The 21,882-nt window shown below is 39.6% G+C and overlaps 1 protein-coding gene across 2 annotated transcripts in view; it reads right to left on the bottom strand.

The window, feature by feature from the left end:
• Positions 1-21,882, bottom strand: part of kcnt1a (potassium sodium-activated channel subfamily T member 1a) — a 40,158-nt gene that overhangs the window by 4,683 nt on the left and 13,593 nt on the right. The window contains exons 5-22 of one of the 2 annotated variants that reach the window (XM_026173435.1): positions 21,270-21,317; positions 20,935-20,983; positions 20,219-20,278; positions 19,853-19,927; positions 18,131-18,214; positions 17,332-17,426; positions 15,971-16,151; positions 15,729-15,893; positions 15,466-15,602; positions 9,380-9,443; positions 9,147-9,255; positions 7,476-7,584; positions 6,272-6,421; positions 3,389-3,618; positions 3,092-3,308; positions 1,657-1,762; positions 1,343-1,515; positions 47-118 (exon numbers count right to left, since the gene is read on the bottom strand). In XM_026173435.1, the coding sequence (XP_026029220.1) occupies positions 47-118; positions 1,343-1,515; positions 1,657-1,762; positions 3,092-3,308; positions 3,389-3,618; positions 6,272-6,421; positions 7,476-7,584; positions 9,147-9,255; positions 9,380-9,443; positions 15,466-15,602; positions 15,729-15,893; positions 15,971-16,151; positions 17,332-17,426; positions 18,131-18,214; positions 19,853-19,927; positions 20,219-20,278; positions 20,935-20,983; positions 21,270-21,317 (2,124 nt within the window). The other variant, XM_026173436.1, reaches the window with a different exon arrangement.

Here is a 21,882-nt window from a genome sequence, read left to right as displayed (position 1 = left end):
ATATCAAAACTGAAAATGAAAGCAGAAAATTATGTGACATTCTCACTTGTCTATGGATCCAGCCATGTAGTAGACCATTGGGAAACAGCAGATGGCCTCCAAGAAGTGATTATCAGGCCTGAGGGAAGTATATATGGTGCATTTAGCTTCCATGAACCTTATTACATGAATATATAACAGATTTTAAAGAGATAAGTGTATCATTCAAACATAGAAAAGTTGTAGCCCAAGCTTCCTTTCTCTGAAAACATGTTGGCTTCCTCTTGTACTTTTTAAATATTTTGCTGTGTGTAGCCACACTTCTGATATTATGTAAATATAGTGTTACTAATGATGTTTATCTTTCTGTCTTATGTAAAGAGTGTTGAACTGCTGCACTGTTAAAAAGAGCTACACAAAAAGTGAATAGTATTTCTTGTAGACATGCCATTTCTTGTCATTTTGTTTAATGTGCAGCGATGAATTATAACAACATGAGATGGGCCAAATTTGAAATATTGAGCATTTGATCATTCAAATCTCAGCTGGCAAAATGAAATAGCCCTGACGTCTCCTCAAAAAAAGAAGACAAACATAAAATAAAGTCTATTAAAGTAGAAAGCATTAAGATTTTTGACTATAGTAGCTGCTATGCTCTTATAATATGTGCAACAGTGAGCACAAGTTCCCCAAAGCACTTAAATGGTAGCTTTAATTCCCTGTTAGTGGCTTCAGGCTGAGGGATGAGTCCACTCAGAGAGATTTAGCTGCTGACAGAACGTCACTGCATATGCATCTGCCCAGTCCTGCTGACTAGAGACCCAAGGCTGTCGTAAATGCGTGGGTGTTTGTATTTGTATGCGTGCAACACCAATAGGAAGAGAGAAAGAGAGAGCGCCGCATGAACGGAGAGTTATTGTTATCTGTCTGTTTCCATGAGAGTCCTGAGAGCTGGCATGTGGGGGCTGAAAGGGACACATCAGGGCTGTGGATGAAAGCCTGCGTAGTGCTCTCCAAAGAAATCATTTTCTCCATCTTTTCCTCCCCTTGTAGCAATCTAAATCATTCAGGTTCAAGGCAAAGCAAGTTACCATGGTGACCGTCTGGAGGTACAGAGAGCAGCGTTTTTATTTTCTTTGTCACTCAAAACACACCGTCACTGCAAGCGGTACAGCACTAACCTAACATCAGGGCTGACAATGGAGTCCCGCCTCCACAGCCGTGTCCTAAGTGCTCGGCTGACGCAGGCTTTTAACATACATAATGTTTCCCGGTGTGAAACGGTGAAGGATGGAGTGAAGGGAGAAGAAAGGGACAGTGTGCGTGTGGCAGGCGTGTGTGCGCGCCGCGAGGGCGAACTCACGGGTTATCCAACAGCAAGACAATAGGGTTGAGTTCTTTCCTGGGTCTGTAATAGGCTCTGAGAGGCACTATGAAGTTATAGAGACCGTTCCCTGCTGTTTCGGCTGAAACGATTATGAGCTTGTTTTTAAACCCGTACGCTTTGGCATCCTCGAAGCTGTTGTGCCTGCACCCCTGCAAAGACAGAAAAAACTCAGAAACATGGAGGTATTTCAGGATTGCTTTTATGAAGTGAAGGACAGAGAGAGGAGAGAGGGAGTGATTGAGGCAGTAAGTAATTTGAGTGACTAAGTTGAAGGAACATCGACTGCCCACCTGGTCCAGACGTAGGCAGCAAAACGGGGCTTTTTCAGCCAACAGATGGCAAAGGGTGGGCGAGCTCCCAATGTACGGAGAGTTAGGGGGATAACCTTTCACATACCTGGCAACGAATCCAAAAAGCATGAACGACACATTTCATAAACCATACAGGACTTTCCTTTCCTTTATTTTTTAATAAAAACACCCAAACTGGCCTCTGTTACTTGGAGAGAAAAAAGGAAATATGAAGGAGTATCTTTATTATATGTACAGCACATTAGCACGGGCCACTACAGAAATCTAACAGGTAAGAAACATTGTTTGTTTGTTTGAGGGTTGTTGTTTTTTTGCATAATATATAGGCGGATACTACAAAACAGTGAAGAAAATAGTTGTATTAAACATTAAGTTTGTCTTAATTTGCACATGGATGTATGCCTGGTATTCAGAATGCTGGCATATATTAAATGTGTATTTTATGTCACCATGGCTGAAGTTCATGTTGTTCTTGTTCAACTTGAACAAGAACAACATGAACCCATGCCAGCATGCTAAAGTTCATGTTGTGAACTTAAACAAGAATGCAAACTTAAAGCAAAAATACAAGATTACAAAAAATTATGTTCTATCTGAGAAAAATTTAAGCCTAATAAATAACGAGTAATCATACTCGCTAATAATACTCCCTGCTGTTTTTTTTTAAATCAGTTTCTTTAGGTGTGGTTTCTGCTCGGTCTCCTTGTAAATAGGTTTAAGAATAGACTGTATATAATAGATGGAAGTCGCTACCATCTAAAACTGTGTCATATTTTACAAAACAAACATCAGTGACAGTGACTAAGACCATAATATTACAAAGTTGTTAACTGAAGTTATAAATAAAATGAGCAATGGGCTCGTAGACTTCAATACCTTTTAATTGTGAAGCCAGATATTTTGAACCTTGCTGTTCAGTAAAAACAACGTAGATTCAAAAAAGATACATAAACACTATGAACACAGAGGCTATGTCCATCTTTTAGATACAGTTAATGGCTTTAACGTGCATTTTCACAGCAAGAGAGTCCTGGTTTTGAATCCAGTTACCATCTGCCACCTTTTTGTGTGTGTTTTTATGTCCTCCCTGTCAGCTGGTAATTCTCAAAGATGTGAGAGTGAATGGCTGGCTCTCTGAGAACAACATGAACTTCAGCCATGGTGACATAAAATACACATTTAATACCTGCCAGCATTCTGAATACAAGGCATACATCCATGTGCAAATTAAGACAATCTTAATGTTTAATACAACTATGTTTGTCTGGCAGGGTGTGACCTGCCTTTCCCTCTATGAGAGCTGGTTTAGACTCCAGTCTTCCCACTACCCCGAACTGGACAAGAAGTTAAGAAAATAGACTGGTGGTATTAAACTGTGTGTGTTTACACGTGCACAGAAAACCAGAATCCTTACTCTGTAGATGAGTGGCCTTTTTCATCTGTGAAGACCGAGTCATCTTCTGATTGGTCACTTAGCAGGTCACATGGCAAGATTGAGGCAGAGTCTGCTAATTCCTGAACCGGAGCAATGCTCGGCCTACGACTTCCAGTTCCATTTACTGTAGGTGGGACCAGTTTACCTACTGGGGCATCAGGAGGGGTCGTATTCTGAAGATCCATGGCAACCGTACCTGTAAATACATCCATTCTGGTTCATATGAATCTCAGTCCTAAGTTTGATCGAACGTGATCAGTTTGTTTTCTTTCTCACCCATGCTGGCAATGATGCTGTGGACAGGAAGCTGTGAAGGCCCATCAAAGAGTCCCCCAGCAGGACCACCCTTCTTCTCCTCCTGGTTGAAGATGAAGGCTGAGTTTTCCTCCTTGGTGATGTTGATGTAGTAGCATGTGTCTGTAGAAGCCATGATGTGGCGCGGCCCAGGGTTTAACAGGATGCTCTTGTTGTCTTCCCTCTTTATACCAATCAGACAAACACCATACCTGGGGATCACATACCTGCCGTTAGACTAAAGCGCCTGAACGACCTGCTTGATGGAAGACTGAGGACAAAAGAAAAAGAGCAGTTCTACTCGTAAGTTTAAAGACTAGATTTTCAGATTGGATGAGCACAGAAACTTCAAATTAAAACTGAAAATTCAGTAGTAAGTCTTTTAATTGCTTAAAAGCTATTAAGAGCTTTAATAAGATTTGCAATCTTAAAGCATATTTGTTGGTGTTTCTGCTCATTCTTTCTCATCTAAACAGATATATCTTATCAGAGATGTCATCAAAGAGGTATAAGTTTGAGGTATTATTAGCTAATTATATTTTACAGCATGAAAAAAAAGAAAAACTTTAATTTGCATCTTAATGAGAGCTCCAAGATTAATAATTAACCTCCATGCATATTAAATGTACTTGTTATTCCTATATCAAATAAATTTTCATTATAGCACTTTGCTAAAATTATACAAAACAGGTGTTAAGAAATACTGAGCTTTCCTTGATAACTGATACAATCCCACAAAAGATCTTCTGACTGATATTGTTTTGCAGCTAGTTCAGTTGCTAATATGATATGCCGTTCTCTCTTAGAACCCGATGAATAGTAGATTTTAGTTTGAACACAACACTAATACCACTCCCTGATGGCAGGACTCTTCCAGCAGGACAAAGCGACTACTAGACTGTACATGAAAGACATGGGAACACAAGAAAACCCCCAAAGTGGAGCTTCTTACGTCCTATTTTGATGGAGCATCAGTATGATTCTTATGTCATGTCCAAACACAGCCACATGCTCCTTATCCAGGGGTTGAAGGAGGTTGGAACAATCCAGAATGGCATCTACAGTTAACGAGTTGTTACATCTGAGTGGTAGTTGCACAAAATACTGTCAAGCAACATCTGTTTTTACGAGCTGCATTGTGGTTCTCCTTTTAACTGATGCCACTGAGGGAGTTAAGTCAACAGATGACCCCGCCTGCATGTATCCTTTTTTTCATTTCATCCCTGCAATGCGCTCATGGTTCAGATAAGAAGTTGTGTTTGTGGTACTTGGTAAGTGGAGTAATTTTTTAAAAGTAGCACATAATTTCAAATTGAATGTTTCAGTCCATTTTACTAAAAAAGATAGTAAGAGCAGGTTAGACTGGGTAGTTTTTCAGTGATGTTGTTTAGTGTACAGTGATGAACTGTGTTAATTTAATTTAGTGTAATTTTACTTTATTTAGAAAGTGGGGCAATACACATTAATGAACATTTTAACAAATGTAAATATGCCACATTATAGCCCTGGGCTAATTTCCATCTGCAGACCCTCTGCCAGGTTGGTGTTACACACAAAATAGTCAAAACATACAAAGACACTATTTACAGATCATGTGACAAGGATTTAAACAGTGATTACATCATATTAGAACAAACAATGACAAGAGGAGTGGACAACAGAGGACAATACAGAGAACAATAACGGAAACACATCAATTATATTGCACAAACCCCAGTATTACACATGCCCTGACTGTCGGGTTATTGCACTGACCCATTACATTAATAGTTGTTTCCCTTTTTGTAATACACTAACTCTTTTTCACGTCTAATGTGAAGCATGATTAATTAAACATGATCACATGTTTGTGCGTCCCTCAGCCACCCTTTTAAGTGACTCTTAAAGATACAAAGACTTGTACTTTCCCTGACAGTGGAAGACTATTCCAGAAGCTCACTCCTTGATACGACAGAGCATTCTGTGAAAAGGTGGTCCGTCTAAATGCCCATTCACAATCACCTCTCACAGTGGCTCGAGTCAGTCGAGACCCGACAACACTGCTAGACTTTTGTTTAATAAGATCACTCATTGGTGGAGGTGCCAGACCATGTATAACTTTGTATATTAGACAGACAGGTGCTGAACTGGTGCAGGGCAGACTGTGGTATCTTTGGTCACTGCTAAATTAGGTTGTGTGTAGCACCAGAGACAGTGTAACAGAGAGACATGAGACACAATTCTAAATTGAAAATTACGGAACATTATTGGACGGAAAGAAGAAGCCCCTAAAGTCTTATGTGTGTGCAAAGCCAGCATAATTTTAGGCAGCCTTCATCAGATATAACTGAATATACTGGACATGAAGTTTTTAGGTCTCATTAACCTTTGAAATGAAATTAATTTAGATAAAGCTTCAAATTCATTCTAACTATTTAATCTTGAATAGTTTTTAAACTTTAAACTCTGCCCTATGCAGAACAGTTGTTTGATGGGTCTTAAAGCTGCTGATAGGTGGATTTAGATACCTTTGGACAGAGACAAGCTAACGGCTCTACTTATTTCCGGTTTTCAAGCCATGATTAGCTAACTGATTGATGCTAGTAGCTTTATTTGCAAAGGACGGATATAAGGATGATATGAACTTCCTTTTATAATTCTAGGCAAGACAGTATTTGGCACAGCTTTTTCTTCAAACAAGAGCAGAAGTGTTATTTAAACATGCATTAAATTAAAACCAGTGTTTTTGTAGTCTGCGGCACACAGAATATGACTTTCACCAGAAAAGCACTGCTGAAGCACTTAATGCTGTGTAACACTAAGCTAAACAGACAAGCAAACATTTTAATCTCTGAGGGAGATGCGTTTGCTTACAAAGCTACTCACTTCTTGTGAGCATGAAAGGAGGCATATGTGAAGCTTTTGCCATTGTACTCTCCAAAGAACTTGCTGTCACACACTTTGATGTGGTAGACCTCGTTGCCGGAGCAACATCCATACATCCTCTGCCATTGCTCCGGGGATTGCTGTCCTTCTCTGGAATCATTCAGAGGAAATACAGACGGATGGGTAAATTTAACACGTAAACCTATTCAGTCTATTCAGCATCAGTGATAATCATCAGTTGTGAAAGAAAAACTCTCTTCTTTGCTGCACACCTACCTCTAGACCCTTGGGGTCTCAAAAGTCTCCTGACGAAAGCAGGCAGCTTAATTTATCTGTGTCAGTCAGGCAGTTTTGTGCTAATATGCCCTTTGTAATGACTTCCGGTTATTACTGTAATTGTTCAAGTGCTTTGATGGAGTTTAATGGGCTGTGAGAGATGCTCAGAACAACCCCAAGGTGGTGGTTTACAGACTTGCTTCTTAGTAGTTATTAATATTTGCATAAGAAGACATGTAAATTGGATTTCTCACTCTAACTTTCATATTTCTGAGTAAAAGGAAAAATAACTTGCTCGTGACGATTGGTAACTCCTGATCCCCTTTTATTTCCCACTGCAGCGCCATGATGAGCTGCATGTCACTAAAACCTAGCGTTTCACACAAAACGCCCACACAAGCGAAGGAAACATGCAGAATGAAATACGGTACGTTCAGGTACATATTGTTACACTTGTGTGGAAAATGTCTGCAATTTTAAAAATTTAGAATAGAAAATACACAAGCTTTTTTTTTTTCTGAAGGGTTGACAGGAACACAGCAAGCACTAACTAAAGCCTATTTATTCTTCATTAATGCTGTTTCCCTTGAGCACTGAAATCAGCTTTTAAGCGAGATCTGTTTGCATGCTGTGAAAAAATCATTTTCCACTGGAGTGCTTTTCATACGGCGCTACAAAGGAAACACATGCTAAAAAAATCAATTTCGGTGGCGGCTGTTCTCTCTTTTGGTACACTCTCTCCTACATCCTGCTGAGCTTCACAATGAGCTGGGACTTTTGTCTTTGGCTTGGCTTTCTCACCTCTCTGTGGCAGCTCCATGGGCCCTATTTATGCATCAGCAGACATGAAAATGTGAAGAAATTTGAACTTTGCAGTCTCACTAAGGAGTAATCAAACAGCCTGAGGAGGTTTTGTAGAAGAACTGACCGTCCACGGGAAGTGTGTACAAGGAGTGTAACCAAAGTGGAGGTGGCAGGACAAACACAGTTGAGAGCCAGCATGGCGTACTTGAACTCTTCCTCGCAAACAACATGATCTGAAAATGAAGAAAATAGTTGATCAGCAGAGCTGGCCGAGAACTACTCACAGTACTCTACAACTTGCACTAATGTTATAATGGGGTGATTATATTATGTGTCACTGTACAAAGTTGTATCAGCCCCATCATCACTGCAAAGGCAAGTATATGATAAGGCTTAGCCAAGGTCATGTGTGCATTTACTTGTGTGCACAATCAGAGCTGTCTTACAGATTCGTATTTGTTAACAAATACACTTAACTCCCCAAATTCTTGCTAAATCACAATCTCATTAATTTTTACAGTACATGCTGGTGTTATGGGGAGTTACACATTTATGCCGAGCTAAGCTAATCAACTCTTGGCTTTCGCCTGACATTTAAACCTGAAATAGCTAACTGTATGGGCAGTTGTTAGGTGTAAAAGAACAAACTGGAAGGTTTATAAATGTCTGATTACCACAGACTGAACAAAAGCTACTGGTAAATAGACTCACTGGCCATTTCATTATGTACACCTAGCTAGTACTCGGTTGGACCTCTTTTTTCTGAAGTACTCAGAACACCCATCTGGCACCAGCAACCATGTCATGTTCAAAGTCACTTAAATCAGCTTTCTTCTCCATTCTGATGCTCACTTTGAACTTCAGCACGTCGCTTTAACCAAACATGCCCCCTGAGCCAGGGCGACCGTGGCTCAGGGGGTTGGGAATCACATCTCTAACCGGAAGGTTGCCGGTTCGATCCCTGGGCTCTCTGTCCTGGTCGTTGTGTCCTTGGGCAAGACACTTTACCCTACTTGCCTACTGGTGTTGGCCAGAGGGGCCGATGGCGCGATATGGCAGCCTCGCTTCTGTCAGTCTGCCCCAGGGCAGCTGTGGCTACAATTGTAGCTTGCCTCCACCAGTGTATGAATGTAAGAGTGAATGAATAGTGGTATTGTAAAGTGCTTTGGGTGCCTTGAAAAGCGCTATATAAATCCAATCCATTATTATTATTATTATCCACTAAGTTGCTGCCATGTGATTGATTAGCTGCTTGTGCTAACGAGATGTTGAATAGGTATACCAAATAAAGTGACCAATGAGTGTATATGAAGGGAAAGAAGTGGGCTGTAAAATAATTCCCCATTTGCTTTTTTTATGGGCAAAAAAATAATTTCTGTTGTTTTGTCTGAGCACACCACCACAGTGCATTTTAAACCACACAATCAAGCTTTGATTTAAAGTTCAGACTTTAATTCAAGGGGTGAATAAAAGGGTTTAATAAAAGTGTTGCACTAGCTGTTTAGGAATTACAGCCATTTTTATATATAGTTCCTATTTAGCCAGATGTCCAAAGGTCATTGGACTGATAAACAGTTTCATGGTCAGGTGAGGCCTCTCCCCTCATTATTCCATATCAAATAAAGCGGATAAAAACTCTCAGCTTCAGTCGACCTTAACTGTTTACATTTAAATCCACCATGATGATGTACAGAGGCAAAATTACAAAACAACTGTGTCATTGTCCAAAAAGTTACTGACTTGACTGAACATGTATTTGCGTGATTGCTTCATTATTTCATTTAGAAACTCTCACCTGCAAATTTAACATGGAACTTATTTTCAGGTTTGAGTATCTGGACATATAGGGGACAATTTGGAGCAAAGTCTTTCACTGCCCAAGCTCTCAGGATGGTCTGATGGTCCTGAGGGGGGAAACAACAAAAATTATGCAGCTGTCTCTGTGACAGACAGCATTAATTTCTGAAAACTCATAAATCAGAATTACAGCACAGTTCATAATTTGTCATTTGTTATTTTTTGTCTTACTGCAGCCATGCGATCCACCTCGTTACGGCTGCTCAATATGAAACAAGCCTCTGCATCATCCATTCTGCAGAATTGTGACAAAATTGACAAATTATTAAATGTCATGTTACACAAAAAAACAAAACAGCGGCAGAGAAAATACAACCCACAAAAGACAAAGCTGAAATGATAATAGTGAGGCGAGACAACAACAATCTTTGATTGAATTTTCAGATTAGCATTGCTCGCTTGCAGGCAGACAAAACAAGCTGAAATAATATATACTGTATACTGAAGGTGCTGAGAATATGGAACTGATTTTGCATATGATTAACAGAGCCAAGAGAGTGCAGAATGCAAAACAAAGTGTGGGAGGATTTGAAACAGTGCCAGATGCAGAATATAAGCTCTACACGCCCAGTCCTCGACTTCTAATTGCTCTGTCAGAAACCTGCCAAATGTATACAGTGAATTTACACAATCCATTACATCAATGTAATTTTGATTTGAATAAAGTTAGGACATGCCGTATGGTACAGCTGTACAGTCAGCACAGGACTGAGAAGTGCCAGGGTGTGTTTATGTTTACAGTTATTAATTATTATTATTAATTATTAATAAAATGTTTTCAAAGATGGCAGCTATGGTGGGGGATCCCCTGAATTTGCTCTCTAATTCTTATGTTTCTTTACTTTTAATGGAGGAAAACACATTACATAAAAGTTGCAGATTGATATGCATAATTTTAACTGAAATAAATAATTGAACCTATTCAACCTGTCTATAAAATCAGTTTTATCCATTCCCACTTCTCCACCACCACGCAAAACCAAATAGCTGCCGAAGAAGATCAAGCATAAGACTGTAGAACTGCACAAGGCTAGAATGGACTACAAGACGACAACAAGGTTGGTGAGAAGGTAACAACTGTTGATGTGATTTAGAAATGGAAAAAAATATATATATAACTTCTCCTCCTCCCCTCACAATAACAGGAGACCTGTTTTCCTTCCCTCATCCCCAACTGGTCGCGGCAGATGGCCCCGCCCCTCCTTCCAACTGTCAGCAAAACGCTTGCTCATAGGGGATTATAAGATTGTTAGGGTTTTCTCTGTTTTCCTGGTATTATTGCGGAGTCTTTAACTTATAATATAAAGTACCTTGAGGCAACTGTTGTTTAATTTGGCGCTATATAAATAAAACTGAACTGAAGTCACCACTGGTAACACACTATGGTGTGATAAACTGAAATCTTGCAGTGCCTGCAAGGTCCCCCTGCCAAAGAAGGCACACGTACAGACCTGTCTTAAGTTTGCCAGTGAACATCTAAATGATCCAGAGAGAGCGCTGTGGTCACATGAAACCAAAATCAAGCTCTTCAGCATCAACTCGGACTTTGAAGAAAGATTAATACTAAGTATGACCCAAAGTCATCCTCACAGTCAAGCACAGAGTTGGAAAAATAATTTGGGGCTGTTTTTCCATGACCTTGACCCAAAACATACTGCCAAGGTAACAGAGGCGTGGCTAAAGAAGAAGCACATTAAGTTCATATAGTGGCCTAGCCAGTCTCCAGACTTCAATCCTATAGAAAATCTGTGGAGGCAGCTGAAGCTTTGAGTTGCCAAGCAGCAGCCAACAAACATAAAGGAGAGAGTTTCTGGAAGGAGGAGCGGAACAAAATCCCTCCTGTCTGCAACTACAAGAAACATCTTGCTGTCGCTGTTGCAAACAAGGGTACCAAGTACTAAGTTATGTTTTGCTTGAGGATCGAATACTTATTTCACTCAATCATATGCAAATCAGTTTCTAACTTCTATGTAATGTATTTTTTCTGGATTTTGTTTGATATTCTCTCTATTAAAATTCAAATGAAACTACCATAAAAATCAAAGACTTTTTTTGAGGTAAGCAAACTTACAAATTAAGCAAAGCACCAGATAATTATTCCTTTATATCCTTTACTTTACAGGGAGTGCAGAATTATTAGGCAAATGAGTATTTTGTCCACTTCATCCTCTTCATGCATGTTGTCTTACTCCAAGCTGTATAGGCTCGAAAGCCTACTACCAATTAAGCATATTAGGTGATGTGCATCTCTGTAATGAGAAGGGGTGTGGTCTAATGACATCAACACCCTATATCAGGTGTGCATAATTATTAGGCAACGTCCTTTCCTTTGGCAAAATGGGTCAAAAGAAGGACTTGACGGGCTCAGAAAAGTCAAAAATAGTGAGATATCTTGCAGAGGGATGCAGCAGTCTCAAAATTGCAAAGCTTCTGAAGCGTGATCATCGAACAATCAAGCGTTTCATTCAAAATAGTCGACAGGGTCGCAAGAAGCGTGTGGAAAAACCAAGGCGCAAAATAACTGCCCATGAACTGAGAAAAGTCAAGCGTGCAGCTGCCAAGATGCCACTTGCCACCAGTTTGGCCATATTTCAGAGCTGCAACATCACTGGAGAGCCCAAAAGCACAAGGTGTGCAATACTCAGAGACATGGCCAACGTAAGAAAGGCTGAAAGACGACCACCACTGAACAAGACACACAAGCTGAAACGTCAAGACTGGGCCAAGAAATATCTCAAGACTGGTTTTTCTAAGGTTTTATGGACTGATGAAATGAGAGTGAGTCTTGGTGGGCCAGATGGATGGGCCCGTGGCTGGATTGGTAAAGGGCAGAGAGCTCCAGTCCGACTCAGACGCCAGCAAGGTGGAGGTGGAGTACTGGTTTGGGCTGGTATCATCAAAGATGAGCTTGTGGGGCCTTTTCGGGTTGAGGATGGAGTCAAGCTCAACTCCCAGTCCTACTGCCAGTTTCTGGAAGACACCTTCTTCAAGCAGTGGTACAGGAAGAAGTCTGCATCCTTCAAGAAAAACATGATTTTCATGCAGGACAATGCTCCATCACACGCGTCCAAGTACTCCACAGCGTGGCTGGCAAGAAAGGGTATAAAAGAAGAAAAACTAATGACATGGCCTCCTTGTTCACCTGATCTGAACCCCATTGAGAACCTGTGGTCCATCATCAAATGTGAGATTTACAAGGAGGGAAAACAGTACACCTCTCTGAACAGTGTCTGGGAGGCTGTGGTTGCTGCTGCACGCAATGTTGATGGTGAACAGATCAAAACACTGACAGAATCCATGGATGGCAGGCTTTTGAGTGTCCTTGCAAAGAAAGGTGGCTATATTGGTCGCTGATTTGTTTTTGTTTTGTTTTTGAATGTCAGAAATGTATATTTGTGAATGTGGAGATGTTATATTGGTTTCACTGGTAAAAATAAATAATTGAAATGGGTATATATTTGTTTTTTGTTAAGTTGCCTAATAATTATGCACAGTAATAGTCACCTGCACACACAGATATCCCTCTAAAATAGCTAAAACTAAAAACAAACTAAAAACTACTTCCAAAAACATTCAGCTTTGATATTAATGAGATTTTTGGGTTCATTGAGAACATGGTTGTTGTTCAATAATAAAATTATTCCTCAAAAATACAACTTGCCTAATAATTCTGCACTCCCTGTATATCTGGGCTGTTCCTGGTGTGGTTCTGTCTATTGAACACCTTCATCTTTATCACCTTTGTCACAACTTCACTGAAAGAATCCCTGTGAAGTTTTTCAAACAGCCGTACATAAATCAAGACTGTATACGATTACCACAAATATGCAAACTAACTGTAATGCGCTGTACAAAATTCCTGGATTTATCGCTTAAGCTTGGCTGCAGCTCTGCATACTGGATATTTGTCAAATTGGACTTGTATGAGAGGTACGACATAAATAAAATTCAACTGAGTCATAGATGTCATTATGGCTACAAAAATAAACCTGACTTGACATACAGATTGACAACAAGTTTTTATGCCTTTCATCATTGTTACAATGTTCCATAGTCTCCCTCATGAATCTTTCACAACTCCAAAGTATCAGAAGAATGTGAGACAGATTATGTTGCCTTTCTTCAGAAGAGCAGTCCCTCTATCGGTTCACTTTCAAAAGGAATGAGTATAGCTTGAATGAATAATTACAGTGTTGTCTGAGTATGAGGCCAAACAATAGCTCTGACAAGCCTATTTACTAAGAAAAGAAGAAGAGAATATCAGGGTAATATTAAGGATTGGTAGGACAATAGTCTTTTAAGTCCTACTGACAGTTTGCAAGAATTATCAGTACCTTTCCCAGAATGTGAAATATGAACTTTTGGGAGCCACTGTAGATGATTTAATTGGAAACAAATGAGGTGCAGATGTCAGATGATAAAAGGAATCCATAAAACTGTCTTTATGAATATGACACCAGTACATTATTATATTTTTAACATAACCAATCAACAGGAAACCAAGAAAGACAAACAAACTGAAAAAAACAGCACACAGAGCTATTTGACTGAGAAAAAAGGGGAAAAAGACAATTTCAACAAAGGTCAGTCTTGAAACCATTTCATTTTTCAACTTTCTCTTTCAATATCTATGTTATTCTTTGTAATGGGAAGTTTGACATTTATCTTAACATCTTAACTACGCATTTGATCCAAGCTGTATTTCCATTTGTTCATTTTCATTCTAGTAGCATTCTTTTGAAGTCAAGCACAAATACTTTGGGGCCCAATTGAATTTATTTAGAAATAAAATTCTCACATCACTCTGACCTCTTCTCAAAATGTTTTCTCCCTTGCCAAACACAGTGAAGCAAACACAATAAAACAGTATTTTATTATGACTATGTTTACACTTACACTTAACCACTTATAGTGGGTTTCTAAGGACTGCATTAACTAATAATATGGGCTTCAACAGCTCAACTCCCATCCTCTCCCCTCCCAATATTCATTCTGTGCTTTAATACTATTCTGCGAACTCAGTAAAGATTACACAATGATTGTAAAATTTTATATAATAAAGCAATTTTTAGTCTCCCACAAAATGAGCACCAACATGGCGCATTTCAGCAAATGATGGACAGTGTTCCAAACTTTTACCACATCCCTAATCAATGTTATTGACTGCAATTTTCCTTCATTTCATTGATGTTTGTTGGCATTTGTGTCAGAAGCAGCTGTGTAGCAGGCAGAAGATGGATGCAAAAAGCAGGACTTGGAAGACAATGGGTAAACTTAAAAGCGGCTAAAATGCTAAACTTACACCAAGTACAAAATAATGCAAGTTAAAAACAAGAAAACCAAAACTTCTAGTATTCAAGGGAAATATAGAACTAGGAAAAATACAACAAAGGACAAAAAGGAGACTGAGGCTTTATATACAAACACAGGATAACATGGAAACAGGCAACAGGTGGGAAAACAGCTGAAACTAATTACAGATAATGAAAGAGGGGAAGCAGAATTGAATACAAAACACAAGAGACAAGAGGTTCCCAAAATAAAAGACCAGGACTAAGGAGACAATAAACTAACAGTGTGGGGAAAACAAGAGGGACATGAAACCATAACACCAAAAGAAAGTGCACCAGGCGTAAGGAAATAATAAACAAGATTGTAGATTTGTCTGGAGATCTTGGTCCTGTTGCACGACCCAGTTTGAGCCCAAGTTTTAGCTGTTGGACAGATGGCCTCACATTTGGTCTCATCTGTGCAAAGGGCATTGTTTCAGAAGTCGTGTGGTTCAGATGCAACTTGGCAAACCCGCTGTGCTATGCTGTGCTGTTATGTCGCTTTCTCCCTTCCAAACAAGCCAGACTTGTTCAGTCTTTTTCTCATTGTACTGTCATAAACCTTTACATTTAACATACTAGCTGAAGCCTGTAAAGTCTGAGATGTAGCTCTGGGGTCCAGTTTCTCTGAGAATTGCACAGTGTGACTCCTGAGGCTGTTGCATTGTTTTAATTGTGTTAAGATTAGCAAACTGACAAAATTTTGTAGAGGTGTTCTAACTTGCTGATGATCAGTTAATCAAGTACATTTGATTAGCAGGGCTAAGTGTTACTTACCCTCTTAATTCCTATTGGAAGCGGGAAGGGTGTGATTAGTTTCTAACAGGACTGCAAACAGTCCTGTGAAGAGTCTCTTTTTTTCACAGGATTATATATTGGAAAAAGTCACAGTTAAAGTATAATCTAGTTATAGGAACTGTAACTTACTTGGCTCTAAGCAGATCCTGATCTTTGAGGACAGACCCTTGCAGATAGATGACTCTTTGAGACCACAGAGGGATCTGCAGCACCCTTCGCACCTGGAGGTCCATTTCAGTTGGGCACAGGATCACCACATAGTAATCCTTGAAGATTATGTAAGAACCACATCAGTATCTCAAAAGAGGAATTTCTATGTAAATGGAGACACACCATGTCAGTCATTATCACTTGTAAGTAAACCTCGAGCACGTGTATGTAACGGTCGTTACCTGCAGTCGTGGATGAGCGTAGAATTCATTGAGAAAGTCCATGAGCAGGTCTATTTTGAGTGCGCTGACACACAGCACAACATGTTTCTCTGTCTGTGCTCTGTGGCGGCTGTAATTCCCCCCAGACTTCTGTCTCTCCATCCACAGGTAGATCAGCTCTTCAAACTGACAAGCAGCACGCGATGCAGAGGTCACACGAGGAAATGTAAACGGATCCAAAGATTATTTCAGTATCTTTGTACCTGAAGAGGCAGCACCACCAGGGCCACGCAGATCATGATGACTACCAGTAACTGGGAAGGCCATATGCGGGGAGTCACATCTCCGAAGCCCACAGTGGAGAAGGTGACAATGCAGAAGTAGAACGAAGTGAAGAGGGAGAGGTTTTTGCCTGCTCGTTCCAGGTGCTGAATCCCACACGTGCTGTATACAAACAAATACGAAGTCAGCATATACAGCTACAGCATGTAGGTTGGTTATGAACCTGGACATAGAGGCCACAAGGAATAGATAAATAAATATGCTGTATTAACAACTAAAAGGTTTGTTTAAATATTAATAAAAAATAAACATTAAGCTTTTGTTTGTCATTTTGACTTCATAACTGATATTTTAATTCATTTTGAGCATTTCTCAGCTAGCAAAAATGGTTTGGATCACTCTTCACCGTTACAATTATACTTTAACCAGTAGTATAGAGTAGAAGAAATCAAAGCACAAAGCTGGTGGGTGCTTTTCAAAGTTTTCACTGTAAATTCTCTTCTTTTAAAGCTGTTGCATCAACCTCCACTGTATAATCTGAAAATGTCTAAGTTCCTGTACGGCTATATCACTGAAATGTGATCTCATACGCTTGTTTTGCACTCGGCTGCGGCAACGGTGTCACATTTACCAGGTCACAAAAAGCAAGAGTATACAGCAAGCTGAAATAACACAAAAACACGGTGGATGCCAGGAGATGTGACGTCAGCTGTCTCACTGTGATGGCATCAGCCACACATGGATAAATCAGTGGATTTGTTTACTTTATTAGTTTGTTTTGCAGTTTTCTTCATTAATATAATTATGATTATGATCTCAATTGCTAGTTTTGAATCATCTGTATAACATGATTTTCATATTTTTAATTTTATGGCCCCATTCAGAGTTAAATAAAGCAGGGTATATTTTGGAGTCCGCCTGCCTTGTGATTGGCAGGTCGCTACCATATGAGTGCACAGAGTCACTCGATTTCTCAGTCAGAGCCAACCATTGCTTGTCACCTCTGGTTTCCAAAAACCAAGACGCTGATGGTGAAAATGCTCAGCTCCAGGCTTCAAAACAACAGTTTATAAACAGCTCACATAATCATGGTTACATCTGTGTTTTACGTGCTGTCTATGAGTTTAACTACCCTGCAGTGAACTAAACAGCACTGTCAAAGTTATGCTCCCATAATATTTGGAATTATCTGGATCACCATTTTTAGTATCGCTTAGTAATTATTAAAAATATAAATAAAAATCTGCACAGTTCTTTCACATTTTAGCAAACACAGACAGAAGCACAATATGTCACCACTCTGAACAGAATGGTTTTACAGTCCCTGCAGAGGCAGGCTCACCCAGTGAAGACGAGGCAGAGCAGGGTGCAGATCAGAATGAGGACCTGGTTAAACATGGCCGAGTTGGTCCTCTGGATCGCTCGATGGACATCGTTCTACCATAAACAACATACAGCAGTTATAGTTAAAAACCTATTCATTTTCTTCTGCTTATCAAATTCAGAGTTATAGGGGGAGGCTGAAGCCTATCACAGCTGTCACAGGACGAGGGTACACTGTTGTAGGGTTAATACACAGAGACAGATAATAGGTCACATCTAGAGTCAATTTAGGATCTCTAATTAATCCAACCCCATGCATGTTTTTTGGATTGTGGGAGGAAGCTGGAATACCTGGAGCAAACCCAAGCAGACACAGTGAAGGCATGCAATAGGACCAGTCTGGATTTGAACTAAGCTCCTGCCTGTTGTGAGGTGACAGTGAGTACTACCACTGGACCACTGTGTTTCCCAAGGATACAAATGCTTATAATCAGTGACACTGCGTCTACCCCTGTTCCATTTAATTGTGAATTCGTTTAGCGGTTGCAGATGCTTCTACTCTTGTATGCTCCCCACTGCAGTCTGCAGAGCAACATGATAAAATGCACACAGCACTGAAAATAATCCCTAATGAGCTCCCTCCTGTGTGCAGCACAAACAGAGCAGAACCAAAGAAGGATTTTTTGTTGTTACAGTGTGGATGTCGGGGAGTACGAAGGCCTCTATAAATCAGTGCATTTAAAATGTCTGAAGTAAATCAATAAGCTGTTGAAAACTGGTCATTAATAGACAAAATTCAGTTAACTGCTTTGACTTACGATCATATTCTCCAAAGCACATTTGGCCAACCAGCAGTTGAGAAACACAGGAATGAAAATGTTCCTTATCGAGGGCCAGAAAATCTGAGGAGAGGTAGAAAACACTTCATTTCAGAGTTTTCTCAAACAATAAAAATCTCACAGCAGTGGGTCATATGTCTGCAGCTTAAACGTGCTACCTGTGAAAATTAAAACTTTTAAGTATTATTGTGTAACGTTTTTATACCCAGAATCATTAAAGAGGAATACTCTGCACTGTCTTAGTCAGCTATGATGTTTGTAGTTCTATCTTCTCTGTCCATGTAGCTCAATCTGCACAAAATGTCAGTGTTACCTCTCTAGTACTTGTTGTAGTTGAGCATTTTCATATAAGAGCTAATCAAAGCAAGCATGCAGCATTAATTACAGCAAGGGCAATGATTTGAATGTTGATGACCCTCTTGTGACAGGCAGATGCACACTTGTCCTGCACATTGATGTAGTTTGGCACCAACAAACTAGTCCTTAATGAAACTTGTTTTATCTTTTAGAGTAGCAAGGCCAAGACTTCTTTAAAGAGACAATTCTGCTGAGCTTGAAATGATTATTTTTTTCTGGCCATCTGGCCACCACAAATCAAGGTGCCATCCATTAGAAAGTACACCCTCTTTAGATTCTATCTATCTTAATATAATCAAAAAACATTATCTTAAGAACAGATAAATACATTTGGAGTAACAACAACATGACAGTAAACCTAAGCAGAAGAGTGTCTAAAAAAATCCAGTACACCCTACCAATCGGACCTAAGAGGTTAAGTAGCAGCCAGGTGCTGATTAAGAGACCATCATTATGCGTGAGTACACCTAATGAGGGTATTACAGGAGCAGAAGTTTTTGCAGTTTGCTGGTCCAGAGCATTCAGTGTGCTTTAACACAATACGGAAGACGAAAGAACTCAGCAACCATCTTTGAGAAGCAACTGCTGCTGCTCATCAATCTGGGAGGGAGTATTACGTCCATCATTTATACAATGCATACAATCCTTCATACAATGAGAATGATTCTTCAAAAGTGGAAAACATTCAAGATAGTAACCAATCTTCCCAGAGGTGGACATAGCATAACACCTTATACCAACTATCAAATCGTCACAGTAGAGGGGTGACGATTTGTTTATTTTGCAGCAACAGGTGCTGGGGACCTTGCAGTCTTAGAATCAACCACAAACTCCTCTGTATAGCAATAATTCCAGAGGCCACATGTTTAACGGGACAATGAGCTCAAGTAAAGCATCAAATCTATAACAAAGTTAAAAGGGAATTTTTCCTTTCCACTTTTGCCAAAGTGCTTGCTCATAGGGGTCATATGATTGTTGGCTTTTTCTCTGTATGTATTATTGTAGGATCTACCTTACAATATAAAGCGCCTTGAGGCGACTGTTGTGTGATTTGGTGTTGTATAAATATATGGAATTGAACTGAATTGAATTAAAAGAGCTGTGCATAAATAAACTGCAAAACTCAGTGAACTGAAGCAATGTTGCAGAAGAGAGTGGGCTAAAATTCCTCCACATCAATGTGAGAGAGTGATATAATCATATAGAAAATGGTTGCTAACTATTAAAGTTATTGCTGCTAAAAGTGATTCCACAAGCTTCTGAATCATAGGATGTGCTTAATTTTTCATGGAGTGCTTCTGCATAATAAAGCACATTTCAGGGTTGTCATGGTAAAACTTTTACCGTAATGATGAAGGGAACTGTGTTGATCATCTCTAGAAGAAAGGACACCTGGAATATCTGCTCCCAAATGTTCCCCTAAAAGTAAAAACAGGCACAGACTTTTAACACTTTCATCTGTAAGCACACAAAAGACAGTGAGTCACTGCAGAGATTCATTGTTGTCTGTCACCCTGCAAAACCACTTATTCCTTCACCTCAGCCATATCCTGCAATTACTGTCTGTCTTTAATGTAGCCTTGACAAATGACTTGGTCTAATTGCACCACTTATGGATTGTCAATCTAGCACATTGTAAGTGATTAATTGTACAGAATGCATTAATCATGTTTGAAGCCAGAGTGCTTTTTTTAGCACACTCTGTCTTACCTTGTAACTCAGATACATTAGTAACATAGTCTCCAGGAAACTAATGATGGCCACAATCACCTGTGCAAAAACAGGATATAAGACATACTTAATTATTTACAACAGCGTTGTCACAAATAATCTTCTAAGAATGACGCTCACCATGTTTTCACATGACGATCAGACATTTATGGTTTGCATTAGACAGTCAAATATTTGGTCAACAGCACAATTGAAAGCAGAGATGGGATCACTCCAGTTGCAACACCTGTCAATATGTTGATGTTCTGACACACGACCCATGTAGTCACTGCTACACTGTTACCTGATCGTGTGAGTACACATGGGTCGGAGAACCCCCGTCTTTAAAAATCGGCCATCATTTTCAACTACACACCTGTAAAGTATCTTGAATCTTGCACGGTTGTGACGCTATGCTGTTGAAATCTGTCCACAGACAGACAGACAGACAGACAGATATACAGAGAGACAGACAGACAGACAGATAAAGACCTGCCCGAGAACTCAAAATGGCTTTGTGGTAGTTCCACTTACAGAAGATGTTTCCAGGACAATTTGTCACAATGACACACACATGCACGCACACAGACACTCACAAGGTACAAACTGTACCAGCTGTGCCAATGAGGCCGGCAAACACACACACAAGTTTATGCAACTCAGTGAAAGTCATTGAAAGTTTTGCTTTATGTGCTCTTTCTTCTCTTGTGACTCACTTGAATGGCCCAGACAGGAAGCTTCCTATCCACCCAGAAGATCAACTCCCTGACAGAGAGAGCACACAAGAGTGACAATTGTACTACATTTAACAACAAATTCCCTCCAAATCAAAGAAAAATTGTACATGATTGGTGTCTATACCATCAGTGACAACGTGAGATAAACAGAAGACCAAGCTGGCAGGGATCTCTTTACATAAATGTTGATAAAAAGGGAAAATCCGATAATGAAAACACCGATGGCCTGCCAGAATAACTAATAAGGTGAATGGAAGAAATGAGGTATCAGACCAAACAAAGAGCTGAAAGAAATCACACCTTTTGCTGCTTACCAGTTAATTTCTCTGTCCTGCACTGAACCGTTCCACTGACAGTCGACACTGTGGAGTAGTGATGATGGTAAGGGAGGAAGGCAGCAAAATAGCAGGAAGTGAAACATGAACATGGGAGGATTTCTGCAGCTGAACTAGATCGTAGACACGTCAGTTTATTAAAGCAAAGTATGAGTTCCTAAATCTTCATACTGAATTAAAATAGAATGCTAGATCTTTTCACACTTTTTAAAAATTTTAAAAACTTAAATATGAAACATACATTTATTTATTAATGATCATTTGATTTGTGTAAAAATTAAAGCACACAACAAGCCAATTAATCAAGTTAACCACCCAAAGGAGCTGGCCAGCTCCTCATAGATAACTGTATGGAAAAGAGAAAAGGCTTCCTGTTCTGTCCTATAAGCAAATCTTTGCTTTATCTATTGGTCCTATAAGACATATCTTCAGTCATCAAAGTTGAACCTTTGTTATATTTCTCATATAACAAAACGCTTTTATACTCACACCTACAGCCAATTTAGAATCACTGGAATTAGTATTAAACTGAAATGCCTGATGTTTGGACTGTGGGAGTAAGCCAAACTAATTCTGGGAGAAACCATGCAAG

Source organism: Astatotilapia calliptera, chromosome 7 (assembly GCF_900246225.1).
Source record: "Astatotilapia calliptera chromosome 7, fAstCal1.2, whole genome shotgun sequence".
NCBI lineage: Eukaryota > Metazoa > Chordata > Actinopteri > Cichliformes > Cichlidae > Astatotilapia > Astatotilapia calliptera.
This window is presented reverse-complemented; position numbering and strand designations above follow the sequence as displayed.